Below are 21,520 nucleotides of genomic sequence, written 5' to 3'. Positions count from 1 at the left end.
TGGATGCAAAGCTCAGGATGATGTCCTTGCATCATTGGATGTAACTGAAACATTTCTCATGGTAATTTCCTGGCATCAATAGATTACATGGATGCATATATTCATACCTGAGTTTTACATTAGTAGAACAGCATAACCAGTTCAGGGGCCCTCGTTAGGGTTGAAATCTGCACCTTGTGTCTTCACCTAAATCCCGGCCCCCTTGCTGCTTTATTGAACGAGGATGAGAATGTCCATCTTTCCTTACTGGGATAAATGATTTGTTGAAGGAGCACCTGGACTATGTGTGCAGGCTCCTGTAGCAGCAGGGCTTCCTCGTTAACTTGAGATTATTGCACCTTTTCTATTCTACTGGAGGGTTGTGCCTTCATGCTATAGGGTTTGCTGAAGGGTCTGCTCTGACACCAAGAAGCCTCGATAAATTAGGTAGTAATGGTTGTTGGTCCACTCTTCCCATAAGGATGGCAGTGGTGCTGTGATGGAGCCTCAGGCGTCTTCCTTGTCCAGTGATTGTGTAACAGAATCTGCCTGGTCTATACCCTTTCAACTTTGGCAGTTACGCTGGTGGACCTGCAAAAACATAGCCTGATTGGAAGGGAAGCTCGCCTTAGTAGTGCTAGTGCTTTGGAGACCTACCACGCTATCTGCGTTCTTTAAGCACTGGAAGCTGCTGCAAAGCAAAACAAAGAGGTGAAAGCTGAAAGGTTTAGAATTAATCTTAAACTTCTGGCAATTGCTGTGGATAACCATCCAGGTCATAGTTCTATGCCTGCCAAGCCATTACAGAAAGGGGAAAACCATATGCAAATCAGTCTTGGTCTCACCCCAAAAGGGCAGTCCAGCCTGAACTGCTAGATCACATCTCTTCTGTACGAGAACACACGCATCCCCGACATGTTTCGGCCTCTTTCTGAATCATCGGTAAGGAGGAAGCTGATGTATGCATGATGTTATGGACTGAACTCAGACACATTGTTGTGTTCTCCTTTGATTCTGTGGCTCCAGGATTGGTTCTCCACTAGGCTTTCAGTTTCCACATACAGTGGTCTAGGGAAGCAATCCCTGGTTTCACATATCATGGCGTTCCACCTTGGAATCACGCAGTGTTGTAGGGGTGTGTTGTGAGGTTTTGCTTACTAACAACCTCACTTTTCATGCACCTGACTCAACAAACAATCACTTACTTGGCATCTCAATACATAGCTGCAACAAATACCTTAGCCCGCAACAACACATTCAAAATGTTACACCTCTCAAGCAAACTGCTAAAATACTCCCAGAATGCACAAATTCCTCTCAGGCCTAGCATCTGGAAGCATAAGGCCTCATTACAGGTCCGGGAGTAACCATGCCGGTGCTACCGGTGGGTTGGCGCCGGACCCGTAATATTTTACTAGCACCCGACTTCCCAGTGCCACGGCAAACTGTAAGTCCCCAAACCCATAGAGTCTTTTGGGACTCTATGAGGGTGGGGATACGGAAGCACCGGCCCCATTAGTAACAGTGCCGGTGCTTTTCCATGAAAAGTCTGCCTACCGTGGCAGCAACGCCTGTAAGGGTCGGACCTGTCAGGCACAGCGGCCACGGCAGGCAGACACATAGTTTGCCGGTCTGGAAACAAGGGTGCTGGTGAGCTTACAGTCACCATTGTTTCCGGACCTGCAACGTTATAATGAGACCCATAGTCTTCCTGGGAAGAAGGAACACAAATCAGATAGAGAATTCACCCGCAGACACGCCAGTTCCTCCTGGCACTACCGACACCAACAGTTGAGTACAATGCCTAGTCTCCTCCCGCTAACCCCATAACCAACTCCCTCTCTTCTTTCAGATCCACAAGAGCATGGCAGCGGTGCATGTCACAAATTCAAGAAACATAACATTGTCTGATACTACAGATTCTGTTGATATAAGGTTCTTGACAATAAAGGTCTTCTTCAGGTTTCTATCTCTTTGGCCAGGTCTCCTCTTGGGTGGCTAAACTAGATGTATACATACTGTGGCTAGATCCTGTGTCAGGATCCAATGTCCTTTCCACATGACAGAGATTTCAGGAGTTCATTGGTTCATTGTTGGAGGAAGAGGGGATTGTGTATCTTCTAGATGTGAGACCAGTGGTCCTGATTTCTTTAGATAAGTCTAGTGTCTTTAGGAGATCAAACAGTGTGCGACTTTTTGGGTTGGGATATAGTACTTTGTCAGCCACATTGAGCTGGTGGATTAGGAGGTCTATGGCTCTAGCTTTTTCACTGGCTTGGATTCCTCTGCCAAGAGAAATCCAGGGGGAATCCACCTGGATAATGGCATCAGATTAGCTGGGGCTTCAGGGGTTCCATTGCCCGACATTGGCAGAGCAATTGCTTGGGCTTCTCCACATACTTGGTACATCATTGTCCCCTTGAACTGTTGGACAACCTGCATAGCAGATTTGTGCACAATATTCCTGCTGCAAGTTGATGCAGAATGCTTACGTTTTGATGATAATTGTCGAGGTGTTATATCCTAATTAGTATGGGGTCTCTTCTTTCTTTAACACTTTGCTGCCAAGTCAGCCAGGCACTGTTATTCATCCGTCCTAACAGGGTCGGTCTGGGGCATATAATTGTCTCAGGCACCAACGAAAAAGTGGCCCACAGTTACAATTGGGAATTCATTCCTTTTGTGATGCTGTTTGAAAAGTACCCAAGGGGGAGGATTTTGATAAAATGTAGTGCAAATTGTACATTTTAAAGAATATTTATTCAACAACGCTGGTCAAACCTATTAGCCGCATAGTGAAGTAACTCATCAAACTGGCCCACATTGGCCAAAAAAGTGCCCCTCTTTGACCCAAAAAACGGGCCCACACTTTTTTTCCCCATTTTTGGTTCGGCCATTGGCTTCGCAAGGATTTGGGATGGAAGAGGGTCATGCTAGTAAAGCCTAGATTATTTCCCGATTACTACTGACAATTTCCTCATCACATACCTGATCTACCCCTTTCCCCCCAATGAGGCATCTGTCTTCAGGCTGGTGGGTCTCCCTGACAGATCTCAGGCGGATTCTGGGATTACAGCCCATATCATTCCACCCTCCAGAGAGTGGGCGGGCCTAGCCGCATAATTTCTGTATTTCAAAAGGATAAGGTCTATTTCCCTTTCTGGGGGTGGGCTTCACTTATTCCTAAGGACTGTGATGAGGAAGAATAGCAATTTGAGTAACTGAGATTGCCAGTGCTTGCCCTAGGAATTAGTTTACTAAACCAAAGCCCACGGCTGGGCACGGAGTCAACCCTTTGCGTGACATGCACGGTCTCGACAGCTCACGTCATCTACCACCTCCGCGTTCATTGATGGTCAAAGTAAAGATATGACTGCCTACTAAATACCGAAAGGGGATTATGAATTATTCAGCATGATTCCACACCGTGAATGGAGACTGGCTCCCAACACTCCCACGCAGGTGATTATTCGGTATTGGTTGCTGATGTCCATTCCCACAAATCAGCGATTTAGTACCACGTGATACAAGAAAGAAAGGCAGTATTGTGTAGGGGGACCCGAGGTGTGCTGGGTCACCCAACACACATTCCTTGCCACCTCCTCATCCTCCTCCTCGTGATGAGATCGTGGGCCTTGCAGAGGAGTGACTCAGTCTGCGGTCAGATAGTGGGGAAAGGTCAGGCCGGGTGGCACGTCTGAGGCGGGCATGTTCTGCCCACGCTCCATTCTGTCTGTTAAGCCGATCCGTGCCGCTGCTCTCTCACGAAAGTGAGCTGTCAGCTCAATTGTGCTTCTGGCAGCAGTGAGAAGGGCTGCTATTGTGCAGTCATCCTACGTACAGTACAGGACTCGCCGCCATTTCCTGATCTGTTAATCCGGAAGCCACCTATGGGCTGGCTCTTCCTTTGGACACTAAGCTCAGATGGCGGCATTTACCATGTGCAGTCTGACAGCCTTCCTCCTCCACCTCTCCCCGCCTCTCAGCATATTCATTCTCTCTCTCTCTCTCTCTCTCTCTCTCTCTCTCTCCCCCTCCCCCCCTCACTCCTCTGCCTCCCCCCGCCCCTCACTCCTCTGTCTCCCCCCCCCCTCTGTCTTCCCTTGCACCGGGCCACCTATCCCTCCTCATCTGCGTTCCCCTCCTTTTTTACTTCCCCCTGTATTGGCAGGGGCGACACTGACCGCATGCCTTCAGGGGCTGGTGCCCACCCAAACATTTGACAGAAGTATGGTAAATTAGCCCCAGACCGAGCCCTCAAAAGGACTCCCCTGCCTTCTTGCACAGCATCACTCACGCTGTCAAAGTATGCCGGCGCAGGCAAAAATGAGCAGTAACGGAATTACTGCCACTTTTCCCGCACCGCCATACTACGAGTAGGGTCCTGGAGTGGGGGATTGACCGGCTGCATCATGCTTGAGCTAAATCCCCCACTTTCCACTGAAAATCGGCTGAATTACTGCACCAGTAATTCCTCCAAAAATGCCCCACAGAGTCCAATGGACTCTAAAATAATTGGGGATTAACTCTGCCACCGCCACTTGTAATCCGGCGGTAATTCCGCCAGGCCAAGTGGAGTGAACGGTAATTCCAATAGGTGATATTATGGCAGATTTCCTGCCAGAATTACGCCCAACTCGTAATGAGGCCCTTTCTTTTATGTCTCTGTTTGTTAAGCAGCGAAGGACGCTGCTATCCGTGTTGAATGATACGTGGGGAGAGACCTTGTTCTCTGACGAGCTGCAGATTCTGTTACGTGTTAATATTTGGTAACTAGTACTGCAATGGAATGTATACATTTCAATGCCCCCGGAGGACTTTTCAGTCTATGCCTCATTCAGAGTAAGCCGCAAGCCTGCGTCAAACAATGACAACAGTTAGGTGATGATATCTTGACCACGACCAGAGACAAAAATCGAGAAAACTGTGTCGCCCTGTTTCAGAAGGTCATGTTGCTGTCTTTTGAAAAGGTTCTACAAATCTTACTAGTTTTTAATATTGTCTTGCCTGTTCTGATAGAAACAAAGAACATTACATTCCCCATGTCCCCTTCAAGTGCTTCATTCTGACATAACACCATTGCATTCTGAGCCAGGAACAGGGCCTGTACACTATGTGCATTCTAACCCAAGAACAGGGCCTGTACTCTATGTGCATTCTAGCCCAAGAACAGGGCCTGTACTCTATGTGCATTCTGACCCAGGAACCTGGCCTGTACTCAGTGTGAATTCTGCGCCAGGAACAGTGCATGTACTATATGTGCATCTTGAGCCAGGAACAGGGCCTGTACTCTATGTGCACTCTGACCCAGGAACCTGGCCTGTACTCAGTGTGAATTCTGCGCCAGGAACAGTGCATGTACTATATGTGCATCTTGAGCCAGGAACATGGCCTGTACTCTATGTGCATTCTGATCCAGGAACAGGGCCTGTACTCTGTGCATTCTGACCCAGGAACAGGACGTGTACTCTGTGTGCATTCTGAGCCAGGAACAGTGCATGTACTATATGTGCATTCTGAGCCAGGAACAGTGCATGTACTATATGTGCATTCTGAGCCAGGAACAGTGCATGTACTATATGTACATTTTGAGCCAGGAACAGGGCCTGTACTCTATGTGCACTCTGACCCAGGAACCTGGCCTGTACTCAGTGTGAATTCTGCGCCAGGAACAGTGCATGTACTATATGTGCATCTTGAGCCAGGAACATGGCCTGTACTCTATGTGCATTCTGATCCAGGAACAGGGCCTGTACTCTATGTGCATTCTGACCCAGGAACAGGACGTGTACTCTGTGTTCATTCTGAGCCAGGAACAGTGCATGTACTATATGTGCATTCTGAGCCAGGAACAGTGCATGTACTATATGTGCATTTTGAGCCAGGAACAGGGCCTGTACTCTATGTGCATTCTGACCCAGGAACCTGGCCTGTACTCAGTGTGAATTCTGAGCCAGGAACAGTGCATGTACTATTTGTGCATTTTGAGCCAGGAACAGGGCCTGTACTCTATGTGCATTCTGACCCAGGACCAGTGCCTGTACTCTATGCGCATTCTGACCCAGGAACAGGGCCTGTACCGTATGTCCAGGGGATAGGGCTGGGGCCAACATGTGGTAACGGTGGCCCAGCTTTGGGTAAAATGTGCCTCAGTTCCACATCCTTCTTAACTGAGAAATGTCCCTAACCAGAAACTGCAATATGTACACAGGTCCCCAAATGTCAAAAGAAAGGGGTGCATTGCCTGCAACTTTTCCAGGATTCGTCCGCAGCGTGTCCATGAACTGGGACATTGTATACAGCTCATTCCAGATCCGGTTCAGGTGCTGGATTTCCGGTCTTGCCAGCACAACCGTTTGAACGTCTTGATATGCTCGTGCCAATCTGAAAGCAAAAACGATAATAAAACAATAAAAAAGAATCATTATGCCCCTGATTTCGAGGACGCTATCCAAGGCGCATTTATATTATGTTACATGAAATTCACATTCCGGTTTTCATTTAGCAATCTAACACAATGTGCGGCATTTATATTCATTTGACTTTGCTGGTTATTTAAGTGGTAAAAAATAAAAAAAATCACATAATCAGATGTTCTAATAAAGTCTAACAGCCATAGCAGGTACCCTGTAGAGATGATATGCTGGTGATATAGCTTGGTGGGTTAAGATCTAGAGAACTGCAATTCAGAATTCTATGTGTAAAGGTTGCTTTTATAAAAGTGATGTTGCAAATGGCCACCCGGTAAAGAACACCCAGCCCCCGCCCCCATACCCCACAAGGTCACTCTTCCACATCCCACCCCTTCCTGCTAGTTTTTTGGTGCCTTCCTCACTACCACCCCCCATCTCCTATCCCGCTACGTGGTTCCACCATCCCGTTCCGCTCTATTACCTGAAAGACCTGGATCAATTGCAAGTTGCTGTCTCTGGCCCGCTGGACCTAAGCGTGACGTGGTGTGCATCAGCCTAAGTGTGACATTCTTTTGTGTGTCATGCTTCCGCCCAGCGGACCGCAAACACCCTTCACAGGTCAAAATCCCGGTAGAGCAGACGCAACCATTCATCCTTCAGTACCATTGAGTTGGATACTGAATCCAATTCAGGGTGGACGGAAGAGAGCCAGTCCATTGCATGTTCATGGGAAACCTGATGCTGATTCTGCGACGTCACTATCTATTGAAAGCCATCCTCTAATACAGGGAAACGTGAGCTAGGTTTAGATCTTTAGGCAGGTTAGCGTTAAATGACTGATGCGTAGTTGCAATAGTAATCCTCCTCAAATTGGTGGTAACCTCAGGTCTGAATATCTGACAGCTTTATTTGGCTAAGAAGCTACAAGGGGTGAAGCTACCAGCTACAGTATTTTAAATAAAGCCGGTAAAATGTAAGTCCACAAAAACTGCAACAAAACTGGCAAATGCACTCTAGTCCACCTCAATTCCTTCCACACGGGCAGCGCATTTTGACCAATTGGGCAAACTGATTGCTCGAAACAACAAACTGCGGACCAGATAAGGGGACTGTTTTGGCCAATTAGGTTAGCGGGAATTGTGTGGAATGTGCAAAAAAAATGCAGGCTTAATTTTGGGTTCTTTATATTTCAGGCTGGTAAAAAAAGGGGTGAATAACAAAGGATGGAAGAATATACCATCATTGAACCAGTTTGCTGCATGGAGCAGAACAGGGATGGGTCTTCTGTCCTGCACGTCCATATTGGTTTGTTCGCTTTCTAAAGTAATTCTAATTTATGAGCCTCCAGTCTGGCATTTCTCTTGCAGAAAATAAGTCTCTCACCCAAAAGACTATTTCCTTCTTGCATCAGCAAACCTGATCTCAGGCACACATCACCCCAAACTTGAAGCACACTCCATATCCAAGACAATTCATTTAACCTACAAGGGCAGCCATCACAATGCTGATTGACATAGCACAAAGCTGAGCCAGGTACACTGTACAGTAAGAACACCCTGAGCCAGCGATTCTTCTCATGATATACCCCTAAAATATAGAACACTGCACCCCTAAACGCAGACCTCTATCGCTTCAGGAAAAAGCTATCCAAAAAACGTTAGTGAGTACTAAAGCAGGAACATTCTGTCCATCTGGTCTGAGATCTTTCCAGTTTCTGGATTTGTCTTTTGAGTAGTCGGGTCCATCATTTTCTACAATAATGTCAATTACAGTCCACAGCCTTGGATGCCACCAGCTGAAGGACACCCCGGGGTTCTATTTTAGCCGTGAAAATATCAAGTTTGGCCACACCGTAAGAGAGTGGGGTCACCAAAATGGCACTTTGCTGAGGGGGCATGGCTCCGGCCACAAGCTGGTAGGCCGTTAATACTTCAATAGGCGCACTCTTTCTTCACCGGTAAAGAGGAGGTCTGGGTACACATTGCCCGCTAATTAAAATCTCAGAGTGGGAAGCTGGTGTCTGCTTCCACCATAGTGCCGGACTCAGCTGGACATTCCACCCGCTCACTCGCTCTCATAATTTCTGGACACACCATTCAGTTGTGCATTGGGCAGAGGATCTGAAGGGTGGTGGTACAATGATACACCTGTGCCAGCTCTGGGCTGTTGGGAGCTACTTTCCACACTCCTTCACGCTCCCAACACCTTGGGGACCCTCAGGAATACCTATGGCTGGGCAGGGACAGTTTCTGAGAATTCCTTGCACCCGGGCAGGAGGCCAAACCCTACTATGCACAAGCTGGCAGCCTGTACTGTGGGCCGTCGCCAGACAGCCTGGCAGCTGACCTGGCTGAGCAAGGAATGGGCTTTCAGCTTGCAGGTTCCTGCCCCTGGGCCACAGCTGGCAGCTCGCTCTTTGAAGTAGAGCAGAAGTGCTGCTTCCTCCAAGCCACGAACTCGAGCCCTAACAGCTCTGGATGAACATTATCCTAACTAATAATTACCCAGCAGCTGCCTGAAAGTAAAACAATATTTAAGAGCTAGAGAGCTTTGTATCCTGTAAACCCCTCCTTCTCCAAAGAACGCAGCCAAACGTTCCCCACTACAGGCTCAGTGAGATCAGTTTTGAAAACGTGGGCTGTCTATGCCTTGAGAATGTTCAACAGTTTAACAACTTTTCTCTGCAACTCTAAAATGCCTGGTAGTGTGTGAATGTGCAGAAAGACTATGCAAACAACCATTGGCAAAGCCAACAGTTTTGGCTTTTGTGTAGACATGAGAAAGGGACTGGCCAAGCACTGCCATAATGGTACTACATGACCATAAGAGGGCAGCACCTGGCAAATGTTGTAAGCACCTGGACATTTAGGGTCCAATTCATGGAAATTATCTGCATGGAAAATCAGGAATTATCGTGCCAAACTGTGTGCAAATCCTGTTTGTCGATTCATGGAATCGACTGTGCAGCACTTTTTCATACTTTTCAGGGACTTCGCTCAGGCTCGGCACGTTACTGCGAGAGGCCAAGTGCCTTGTGCGAGACACCATGCAAAGCATGGGCGTGGCTTGCGCAGAGGGCAGAGTAGGGGGGCGGAACTCGGAAAAGGAGGAAGAACAAGGGAAAATGTGGGCATGTTGAGGGACCACCCGCAAGCAGTCCTTTGCACGAACACTATTTCGTGGAACAAAATGTATTCATGGTTTCCAAGCGAGCAACCTCTCGGCAGGGAAATGGCCACGCAAAGCCCTCATACTATCCGCCACCAAAAGGCAGGCGTACAAACACTTGCGCATAGGATTCACTGCGCAGAGGTAAGATCGGGTGTCGGATTTAGGTGTGCGTGTACGCAGCCGGGGTTCCCATTTGACTTAGGAGTGCACATACGCAGTGTAGTGGGGTGCAGGAATGGTTTGGTTCACACGCAGATTTTCTAAATTTTATCTGAGTTACGATAAATCGTACGCATGTTGTCGGATACCGGTAACAGTTACTGGGGCCCCTGTGTAGTGTCCCCAAGATGCAGGCCGGATTGCGGGGGACCCCACACACTGTTTGACGGGTACATGTATTTGCGCCCTCAGGTAGCTATTCTAGCTGTTTTTGCTTTTTGTGGGGGCGTGTCGGGGCGTTCCGGCCACGACTTGCATATACAGTTACTTTGCGCGAACAATTCCATGAATATGTAGAGCGCGCAGAAAAATATCTACGTGCAGGCTCGCGCAGAGTCGTTCTCGGTGCCCGAGCAGTGCAGGATCTCTGCACACTTTTCCTTGAATCAGGCCCTTAACGTCAGTCCCTGAAAAATGCTTATCTAAAAGGCCTGTTTCAAAAGGAGCAGTGGGAGACGCTCATTTCAGGGCATTTAAAAGCTCAGACCATCTGTGATTTCAGTATGTGCCTTCAAATGCACAGAAAGGAACTCAACCTCTAACACTTATACGTGCGTGGCCCTCTACGAACAATATTGATAGAGCTCTGTTATGGGCTTAAAAAAGGTAGGGGGCATGCAGGCAGTCCAGGGTTCCTGTGCCTTTTATGCTTTTAAGAGAAACGAAGCCATCGCCTTATATGTATATGGCAGTCGGGATTGAAATGAATTACTGGTGTAAAATGCAGGCAGAATCCATAGGCATTGGCGCCTCAGTATCCACATTAAAATGCACTGCAGCTGAGATGCTGGAGGTTTGCATGCACAGAGCCGGGGTGAGAGGCACAGCTCTGTTCATGGAATCCAATGAAAAGGGCACAGGGCATATAAAACAGACGGAGAGCTTCTGCCCGCCTGTTCATTACGCCCTGGGCCATTTTACACTTGTATCAAAATGGCCCCCTATTTGCACATGGACAACTGTTTATTAAGTCCCATTTGGCAGCTAAAGGCGGGCGACAAATCTAATGCACTCGTCTATATCTGGGCCCAGGAAAAACACCCCAGTGGGATGACACTTTACTCAGCTCACCTGCACGCCGGTGTAACGTCACTTTTTGCTACGTCCCGTGTACAAACAAACCTCCGGCGGGGGCTATCAGCAGAATAATAGCGCTGCTAACGGCCCAGGGTATAATCTACAAAGACACTTTGCAGCCTCACGAATCGTGTACTCTCACTACCATCCGTTGGGGAGTAGAGGGTGGGGTAAGGCGTCGGGTTGAGGGAGCTGGCCGGGCCTACGCAGTGCCCTCGAGTGAGAGGGGGTACGGCGGTGCTTTGTCAGGGCACACAAGGAAATTACGTGCTGCTGACTACACGATTCATTGAAAGCTGTCAATGTCAACTAACAAACTGCTCTTATCAGTTACCTCCAGACCTCCACCGCCATTTACAGATGTGTGCTTTTTCACTTCCGGTCACAATTGTGGGACACCTGGCGTCCTTGTCCATTTATTCAACATCGAAATTTCAGTTCGAAAATGTCGTTTTTGTATCCAATGAAATATTTAGAAACTATAATAAACATATATAGTAGATTGCAGAAAATGTTAAATATTGATGCTAGCTTTACTCCATCAAATGCAATCCTCAGTCACAGGCTGGGGCGAAAATGTTACCGAAAACTATTTCCTTAGCATTACCTGACATATTTACTGATTATTTTCTTAATTTAACTCTGTTTTAGATATTCTTGGACCGTGGCCACTTACCATATTATAAAAGCACCCTCCGTAGGCAGCACCAGGACACAATTCAGTGTGTCAACGTGAAACACAGCAATAGTTATTATATGATGCAGTTATTGTATAGGACAGGGTAATTCAGTTTGCATTTTTTGTCTTTTTTGTTTATGTTCGTATAGTGCTTTAACACATCGGGATGCCAGAGTTCTTTCTGGTTCATGTGTTGTCATGACACCCCCATTCATCGCTCAGGTGAACAATTGGAGGATGTGCACCTTAGTAGTGACTGTGACGAAATGACCACTGCTCTGCAGGAGTACACAGATAAGTAGTGACAGCGCGCCTGCTCAACCCCACACTACCACTACACCTGCAGTGATCCCAATCATAAAGGTGAAACAGACGCAACCTGACAAGTGTGCCGGCTTTGCCTTTTAAAGGTACCGCAAACTGCACACTTCACAAGCAGTGATGTCATTTGGTGGTCACCAGGGGTCGCATCTGCGACCCTTGTAGTCTCCCTTGCAACCCCAGTGGTCTCCCTTGCTACCCCTAAAAAAAAAAAAAATTGTTAACGGAAGCTTCTGGGCTGTGGCCAGAGCCATGTGGCTCTTTGTTTCTGGAGTGACTGGCTTTCTTGTTCAGGCCTCTTAAAAAAAACAGTGGGTTCCACAAGTGTAACACTTTCAGCAGTGACCCTAAATAATAATTTGTCTTTCTGGAATTCTATACAATAATTGCTGTATTCATTAAAGGTTTATTTCAGGCACACTTCAGGGGGTGAGTCAGTGATTTAGTCTGTTCTTAAACACGTCAAATTCACAATGCAGACAAAAACTTCCAAAAAGCATTTAGAGAAGAATAAGCATCCATTTTGGACTATGCATTTTGCTTTTCGCAAGTTGCAACTACAGCTTTTTTTTCTCCTGCCGTTGTCTCTGTTACGATCATCACAAGACATTCCATCTCGGGGTCCTCGGTCACTTGACAAAATCCTAGTGCCTAAAAGCTTGTGTACAGTGTAGAAATGTTTCACCATAGTACAAAATGTGGCCCTTGATTTCACTGTGCCACAATTAATGCTTTATTGTAATGTGTCTTTCTTTCCTTTCTCCCTGGCATGCTGTTCAGGATGTTTGTTTGCATGTATGAGCTAACGAGAGCCTAGAGTATGGGATGCCGTGTGAGTGCGCTGCTTTCCCTGCGATGCTCTAAATTCTTTAATACACACTTATGAACCCTACCAATGGTATGTATTTTGCCAACCTCTGAAGCCTGAAAAGTAGATCCCCGCCATCCACGCAGGTTTGACATGTGGCCAACTTTGCACCAAACCTGCAGATGAACTGGCCTGCTGTTAAAACTTAGTTACCAGTTTAATTGTATCCACTACAGAGTATAATTTGCTTTGTGACTTTGAGAACATTCAGATATATAATTGGTCATTTAACCGAAGCCGGTTAGATAGATCAGTGGGTTGATGCTCGCTACTGCGATGTGTGTGTGATCTGCAGGTTGCAGGTTCAAATCCCGGCAAGGCCAACTCAGGCTTTCTGAGGTCGGTTAATGAGTACTAATACAGGTTGGGTGATATTGTATGCATATTTGTTCTATATAAAACGCTTAAGAGTAAGTTCTATATACATCATTATCATTTGGCCTTGGACATCTGCTTGCATTTACATAATACGGGCCTATACACACTGATCTTAATGATACATATGGTGATCCACTCTTGTATGAAATGTATATCACATTACAGTGATATCGTAACGATATTTTTCATAGCGTACTTATGAACAATGCTATGTGATGCCACTTCCTGTTTTGTCAAGGGGTCATGTTCCATCACTTCTCGTGATGTCACTTCAGGGTGGGGTCAAATGACATCACTTCCTGTGATGTCAACAGAGGTCAAGGGTCATGTGATGTCACTGCCGCTACCGCAGGCATTTTGGTGAAATTACGTCCCTGTTCACAAGGCCTGTGAGGTAGCACAGAACCATCCAAAACAGCAAAGGTACTGTGCTACCAAAATATAACGAATGTCAAATCAAGGTTCTATGAAAACACAAAACTTTCATTAAAGTAAAAATACACACAACTAATAAAAACAATATTGACCCACCCCTACAAGGGAAAACACAGAGAACACAGACTTTAGAATGGTGCGGCACTCTGGGGTAATGATAGGGGTGAACTGGCAATTATTTCAACAGAAAATGTCAAAGTGAGTGACGAGGTATTTAAAAGGTAAAGAGTAGTGTCTTATAAGTCAATAGGGCCCTTTAAGGTGGGCCAGGGAGACATGGCCTCTTCAAATGCCTTCACATGCTTGTATTTGGGCCTCAACAGTGTCAAGTCTAGCTTCCAGGTGTTTTCTGAGGTAGTGATTCAGCTTCAGGTTGGTGAGCTGCACGACTTGGTGGTGTGGTTCAACAAGCAGCAATGGCATGTCTAATGAAAAAGCTGGGAAAAAGCAGGTGATGTCCGGGCCAGTGTAGCTCACAAGTGATTGGAGGTCAGAACCACGGCTCTTCCTTGGCTTCTGGGTTGGTGTGAGACCCTGTCCACAGTATCAAAGGATAAGGAGAGTACATATTCTGCCATTTCCAGTCAGGAAGGTTTCCAGAGAGCACTTTCAGGGTGTCCCCTCCAGTAGGCAGAGTCCTGGATAGGAGTGTCTCAGCAAGCTTGCTGGCCTTGGGCCAGACCTCATTCACTCCAACTTTCCCCTAGTGTGGGGGGGGGGGCTTGCTCCTTCCTTGAAGGCCTGGGTCTTTGCATCTATGGTAGAGGACTTTGCACCAGGCTGTGCTCCTAACCAGAATCCAGGTGAATCCTTATTCTTCATGCAATTAATCAGCTAAGGAGAAGATCTCACCCTCATATAAAGGCAAAAGTCCACAGTGAATTGATTCCCTTCTAGCCTTCTGTAAGGTGTACAATCCTTCCTGATGTAACAACATTGCTTTGCATTGTGCTGTCATATCCATAGATGTTTGTCTGCAGAAAGCAGGGTGTGGGACAGGAAAGTTGGGAGTTCTATTAAAATCCAAAATGGTGGGACTGAAGCTCCCTCTTGGGCTACTCTAACTCCACTCCTTTTGTCTGTCTGCCACACCAAAAAGATTCCAGTAATCAGCACTGTGGTGAGAGGTGGGTGGGTATTGTAATGACAGGAATGTCTTGGAAGCACCATTTCACAGCTGAAACCCCCACACCAGGAAGTGTACTTGTTCTCTCAAGGATTGACAAGCTTTCTCAGGGGCAGTACAGAGAGGGTTTCATGATTGGGACCTACATGGTGTTGTGAGTACAGCCAGCCCAGACAAAAGACAAACCAAATACACACCAGCCCCTGTCAAGAATGAGTCACTGTCCACCGAGCTGACAATCAAATTATCAAATGCTTGTGGCTATATAATTGTTCAATTCCAGCAGCAAAACTAGAGATGGTTGATATTTAGTTTGTATGACTGCCACCAGGCTTCCAAGCACACAATTATGACATTTTGAATCAGAGGTGTTGGAATTTGAATCCTGTTGGCATTGTGGGTTGCAGCAGTGCACATGCGACCATTGAACCTGCCCTGTATCCACTGAAAGTCAGTTGCAGAGAGAAGTCAGGAGACTGTTCCAGCAAAGTACGTGGCTGCACTATATTTTTGGCAATGGAGAATTATAAAAGTAAGCTTGATTAGCTGACCTCACTTTCAAAGGCAGAATTAACTACATAATTTCATCACTAGAAATCAAACATGACAAGGCTTGTACACCCTCGCAGATGGTATTCTGTCACAGTGACCCACTGGAGAAGTTCCCCTCTTAGTTTCTGTTCCTAGGGTCAACTAGGGCTCCTTCCCTTCTCTGGTGTTGACATGCATCAGAGGGAGGTGACAAGGGTAAGCTAAAACCCTCTTTATCATGAGTCAGCAAGGTCACATGGATTCCTTGCAGGCCAGATTGCAGAGCAGCATAGCATACCTAGAGGGGCTATTAGGGTCTATGCCCAAGTTTCCAAGGGGACCAAGATCACATGGTTGAAATGGGATGCATTGCTGTGTGCAGTGAGAGGTTTTCGAGGAATGCTTTTCCTTATGAAATGGTAATCAATTTCTAGGATCATTACCAGACATAACTGTGCTGAGGCCCTCTACTTCAGAATATGAAATGCCCTCTGATGGCCCTGGCCAACCTTATGGGTAATGCGTACATAATCTGGTCTGAGATCAAACTGAGGGCAGCATCGAGGGGAGGTATATCCCATATGCCCATCAAACTCTCCCTACGTACACTGAATATGGCATTGGAAAAGTTGACCAAGAGTCAAGGTCTTGGTTTTGTGAGACATAGCTTTATAAACTTTCAGGTCCTGGCAGTTCTCACCGGGTTACATTCATCTCTCGAAGGTGGGTAATGTCCTGTTCTTGAACATTTGAGGAACCTTAAAGACACTTGAGTGTGATTAGAGGGAATTTTGTTTCCAGAAGGACCCCTTAGTCATCAGCTAGCCAGTGTTCGTAGTGTACGAAAAGAAGTAGTTGAACCATATTCCCTGCTGGCCTGTCCCAGCTCCCCAAAACTCCATCACCATGCCCCCTCCCATGCGCCATACAAACGCCTAATCAAATGCACCTGCTGTTTACGTGAATGTTCAGTGCAGTGCACTAACTTCTTCCTACACTTTTATTCTAAAACAAAACCATCCCAGAACGGTTTCTTTTTAAAATAAAAGTATAGGAACAGGAAACATGTATTAAAAAAGTAGAGGAGCACCGCTCCCGCCCACTCCCGCACACTTCGAGCACTGCAGCTAGCTTTGGCGGAGGAGATCTCAAATTGTCACCTCCCACAACAAACAATAGGGAGATCCATGTGCATCTCTTGCACTGCAGAGCCATGACGGCTGGCTCCATAATGAATGCGATTTGACACCATCCCTACAAGAGAGGGCAGTCAAAATACTGATAAAAAATGGGCCAGGGTGGGTCATGAAAAAAAGTATGCCCCATAAGTTAACAATCTGCAAGTTACCCTGTTCTGGAACACACTTCCCTGGAAGTGAAACCGCATTTCCTTGACGTGTCCTCGGCCTGTAGCGTCGTGAGGTCGGTTTCCCGGAGCTCTTCCCTGTGGGGCAATCTCGTCTTAACTTTTCTTTAAAACAGCAACTCTGATGAGCATCTTCCCGTTGTTCGATGTGGTGAGTTCCGGTAATCTCAGAGCATGTTGCGCACTGCTTGGTTCAGCAACATCGGAATCAGCTCGTTTTGTCGCAACACTTTCTTTAAGCTTCCCATAAACTTCTTGATCATCCCGTTGGCTTGCGACCACAACAGTGTGATTTTCCAGTGGCGTATGCCCATGTGGCTCATGAATCGAGCAAACTCCAGACTGCTTAATGGAGGCCCATTGTCTGATTTCAGTGTCTCAGAAATGCTGCACACCGAGAATATATTGTCCAACTCAGGGATGATGGTGCTGGCTGCTGTGGCCGAGATCATCTGAACAAGAGGGAAATGCGAGAATTCCATCACTACCATCCAGTACTTTTCACTGCCAAACGGTCCAAAGAAGTCAACTGCGATGTGGGTCCACGGAGCCTCTGACAATTCCAACATTTTAAGTGGTTCCGGATTGATGGGTTTCGACGTGCATTCACCTAAGTGGCATCTTGTCACAGTGTTTTCCACCATTCAGTTGATCCCTGGGAACCTAATGAGGCCCAGTGTCTCTTATTTGTCGCTTAGTGGCCACCATGCCTCGATGCCCCTCATGTGCTAGGTCCACTACTTGCAGTCGTAGGTCTGTAGGTATGATGATCCAGCTCCCACGCATCACAAGGCATTCTGCAGTAACTGGCAGCTCATCTTTGTCCGGCCTCAAAGCCAGCATTTCTTGCTTTGTCTCTTGGTTCTCTTGTTTATATTCTAGCCCACTGCCTCTTCACCTTCACGATGTGATAAGATCCTTCACCTTCTGCAGAATCCTTTCACTCATGGTGTGATCCCTCAGTTCAATCCGTCGTGAGTGGCTTTGGAGGTCCTGGCTGGGCGAGGAAGTGTATGTATTTCACCGCCATAGACGGGTCACAATCTTGTTTCACAAGCGGGTGCCGAGACATGAAGTCCCCAGAATTGTATTCCTTTCCCGGTTTATGAATGATTGTGAAGTTGAAGTATTGCAGTCCTAACCTCCACTTCTCAATCCTAGCAGGCATTTTACATGAAGGTTTTCCATAGATCGTGGCTAGTGCTGGGTGATCGGTCATTACTGTTCATGGTTTTCCCAACAGCAACATCCGTAAGTGCTCACACGCCCAAACTACTGCCAGCCCCTCTTTTTCTGGCTGTGAGTACTTTCTTTCAACATCTGTCAGACCTTTGGACGCATAAGCGACTATGGCCCTTGGACTGTCCCTGCCAGGCTTGTGCTGCACCAAAATGGCTCCACAACCTCCCGGGCTTGCATCCACTGTTAGTTCAGTGGATGTAGCTGGGCTGAAATAGGCACTCAGCAGATCAATGTCTTTCTTGATCTGTGCCAACACCTTTTTACAGGATTGGTCCACACTGAAACCTTGCTTGGTGAGTTCTCTTAATGGTGCACTAATGGTGGTAAAGTCTTTTAAGTATCTGCTGCAATAGCTGGCCATCCCCAGAAATGACCTTACATCGCTCACCTCTTGCAGGGGTGAAATGTTTTCGATTGCGGTTAATTTCCCAGGATCGGAGCTCATCCACTCTTGCGAAAACACATGTCTGAAGAACGTGAGATTTTTCTTGTGAAATGCACACTTTTCAGCATTTAACATGAACCCTGCCTTAGAGAGACACAGGCACATCTGATGCAACACCAGATCATGTTGCTCAAGACTTACTCCGAAAACCAAATTGTTGTTGCTGTATTTGAAATTATTGTTTATGTGACAAATTTCCCTCCTAGTGCTCTACTGGAAAATTTCGGCAGCCGACAATATCCCAAAGCTTAACCTCTTATACCTGAATAAACCTTTGTGGGTTGCAAAGGTGGTTATGTAGTGCAATTGTTCATCTAGCTGTATCTGGTGGCACCCTTTATATAGATCAAGTTTTGTGAATACCGTAGCTCCATTTAGCAAGCTAATCATGTCATCCAGATGCATGCCAGGGTGTCCCTCTCATTGAATTGCTTTGTTGGCCTGGTGCATGGCCACACAGAGGCGGATCCTTTCAAATGACCCATGCTTGGGTACTGCCACCACATGCGAGACCCACCGAGTTGGGCCACAGGCAGGTTCTATGATGTCCTCCCTTAACAGGCACTGAATCTCTTTCTCTACTTGCTGTTGCAGGTGAATAGGTATCCGCTGGGGGTGTTGTGCCACTGGAGGTATTGATCCATCTATGTGAAGGGTGACTGGGTCTCCCTTCAAGCACCAAATTCCTTTGAATAGTTCTGGAAATCATTGCATCACTAAGACTCCATGCTGCATTGTGTACATCATGGCGCAATCTTCATTTCAAGGGCAGTGGGCCGGCCTAACAGATTGCTTCCCGGCACTTCTCTTTGAAGGACATGCAGCTCTGCCATTGCTGTCTCCTTTTGTAGTTCAGTTTCAACAAGAACTTTCTATGGTTCCAAACTGGCCCCCAGGGTGGCACACTGGAATACCTTCAGTTCCAACGGTTCCAGTTCTGGCGGATGTGCCATCTTGCAAAATTCGGATATGCACATGATATTCAGGGTGGCTCCCATGTTGATGAAGAATTTGGCAGGGTGTTCATCCACTTGAATGTCAATATCTCCTGCTGGAGCAGTCACCAAGTCATTCACCATGTATAGATATTCATGTTGGCTTCTTTATTGCTCTGGTGGAGTTGAGAGTGACCGCCCCGTGATCTGCCCGGTGATCTGTCGAGCAATGCTGACATAGGTGTCTCTTCTGGGCCCTTGAGCACGTGGGTTGTACTCCAGTCTAGTACCACCAGGACCACCTCATTGTGTCCTGTTTGGCGGCGCATTGCATACTCTCGCCATATGGTTTTCCCTCCCTCAGTTGGTACACTTTTGTCCAAAGGCAGGGCATCGTGTTCCTTCATCGTAGGGAAAAGGCAGACCACACCTGTAGCACTTTCCGGTTGTACCATATCTTCTTGACGGGCCATTACCTCCATTGTTGCTTCTCCCACCTTGACTGACGTAATACGCTTGCTCTTTCACCTGCCCCTCGCTGGTCTCAATCTGCGTTGCTTGTGAGTCTGCTCTCGCTTCGGTCCATGCCATTTGTAGAATGGTGGCAAGGGGAAATGGTTCATGGAGTAATTTCTTCCTAAAGGTGGACGATAAACACCCTCCGATGATCCGTAACCTGATGGCCTCATCATTCGAGAATTTGTGAAAGTCACAATGGGCCATCAACTTGCGTTATCGAGTCACAAATGCATCCATGGACATCCATGGACTCACCAGTCATTTGTCAGGCTGTGTTGAATGTGTGCCTTTCATGGTCTATGTTGGGCTGAGGGTCGAAGTATGTACACAAAGCCTCCCTGAGCTCTTCTGGGTAGAGTGAGAGGGAGTGCCGCATTCTGGGGACAACTACATAAAAGTCATGCCCGCTAAACATGGTACTGCAGCATCTAGAACCTTCCGGAAGGCCGAGCAGAGGCTACAGGAAGCAATGATGATGAAGGTGCAAAGTGATAAAGGATGGTTCTGTTTGCTGGAGGAGCATGTGGGCCAGTCACATTACCTTGAACCAGATCTGCTTCTTCACAGGGAGCCGGTGGAGGAAGAAAGAAATGGGCCTGTGGGGAGCTCGTCTTCCTGCCCCCATTGCCTGACATACACCTGCCTTGTAATGTGCTATGCATGGGCGACCTGGTACTAGAGAAGAACCAAACACAGGTATTGCAGCAATTGCCTCTTGACCTGAATATTGCCGTGATGGCTATTGCTAAGTGCCAAAAGGAAAAGATGGGATTCTTTTCAGAACCTTCAGAAAGAAGAATCAGATTCTGGATATTGCTGTGATCTGAGGGGGGGCGTTCAGCCCTTAATCATTTAGAGCCCCAGATTTTTTACCCTAAACATAGGGAAATAAAAATAATACCAATTTGTATATAGGTTTTCTTGTTGGATTGCTCCATCTCCTTACCACTCTAGAAATAGTAGCCCAATTTGACAGTATTCAATATATTGACTTGGGCTGTCAAACTGAAAATTATATCGTGCCTCCTATTGCTATGAATATATGTATATTGGCCTACGCCAAGCTGCTAACAAGCTACTTGTGAAGAAATTCGTGTTGCAAGGTCCTGACCATAGAATCAATGTAAACCGCCATTTTAGGTTCTCTCTCCCTGTAAAGTCACCCTGTGAGTTAAAATGGCGGACGATGTCATTCAGAATAGAACATGGCCGTCATGATCCCTGTGTACAGCTAATATGTAACTTGCCTGCAGGCCACTTGTTAGGGTCATGAACTGAGACCTTGTCCTTTGCTGACCTGTGTGTAATGGATTACCTGTGTCAACGAAACTGATCTATGAACATATATTAACTGCAATGTCGTTTGAATAACTGAATGGGAACGCCTGTTTAACTACATTGTAAAAACTATGTCCTAAGGCTTAATGTTAAACCTAGCGAATACACTGTTGCCATTTTGACTTGTTGATGTGTAAACCAAAGATGAACTAGATACATATAGACGAACAAATTAGAAGCAAACCTGGCATGAAGCCTAGATCAGTTATGTATTTATGGAATAGTTAACCCGCAGTAGGGCTGGACAGCAGGCTGAAAATTGCATAAAAGCCTGACTGTTTCAATGAATATTTCCACTCACTGAGCACACCGAACCACGCTGGAGTTCGCTGTGTTGTACTGAAGGCCGATAGCTATCTGATTTGTCTCTGACTTTTTGTAACTGTTTAGCATAAAATAAAGACCATTGTATGTTCCTTTGTAACCTGTGTTTGGTGTATTTCCTTTTTGGGCTACCCAGCCTCATATTATTTCTTTG

At 46.6% G+C, this 21,520-nt stretch overlaps 1 protein-coding gene across 2 annotated transcripts in view; it reads right to left on the bottom strand.

The window, feature by feature from the left end:
* The window catches only part of ABCA4 (ATP binding cassette subfamily A member 4), a 1,737,150-nt gene that overhangs the window by 1,417,511 nt on the left and 298,119 nt on the right, over nt 1-21,520 (bottom strand). For both annotated transcript variants that reach the window (XM_069641223.1, XM_069641222.1), the window contains exon 5: nt 6,224-6,363. In XM_069641223.1, the coding sequence (XP_069497324.1) occupies nt 6,224-6,363 (140 nt within the window). The remainder of the gene's footprint in view (nt 1-6,223; nt 6,364-21,520) is intronic.

This window comes from Ambystoma mexicanum, chromosome 1q (genome assembly GCF_040938575.1).
Source record: "Ambystoma mexicanum isolate Mex_15411 chromosome 1q, UKY_AmexF1_1, whole genome shotgun sequence".
NCBI classification, from domain to species: Eukaryota; Metazoa; Chordata; class Amphibia; order Caudata; family Ambystomatidae; genus Ambystoma; species Ambystoma mexicanum.
This window is presented reverse-complemented; position numbering and strand designations above follow the sequence as displayed.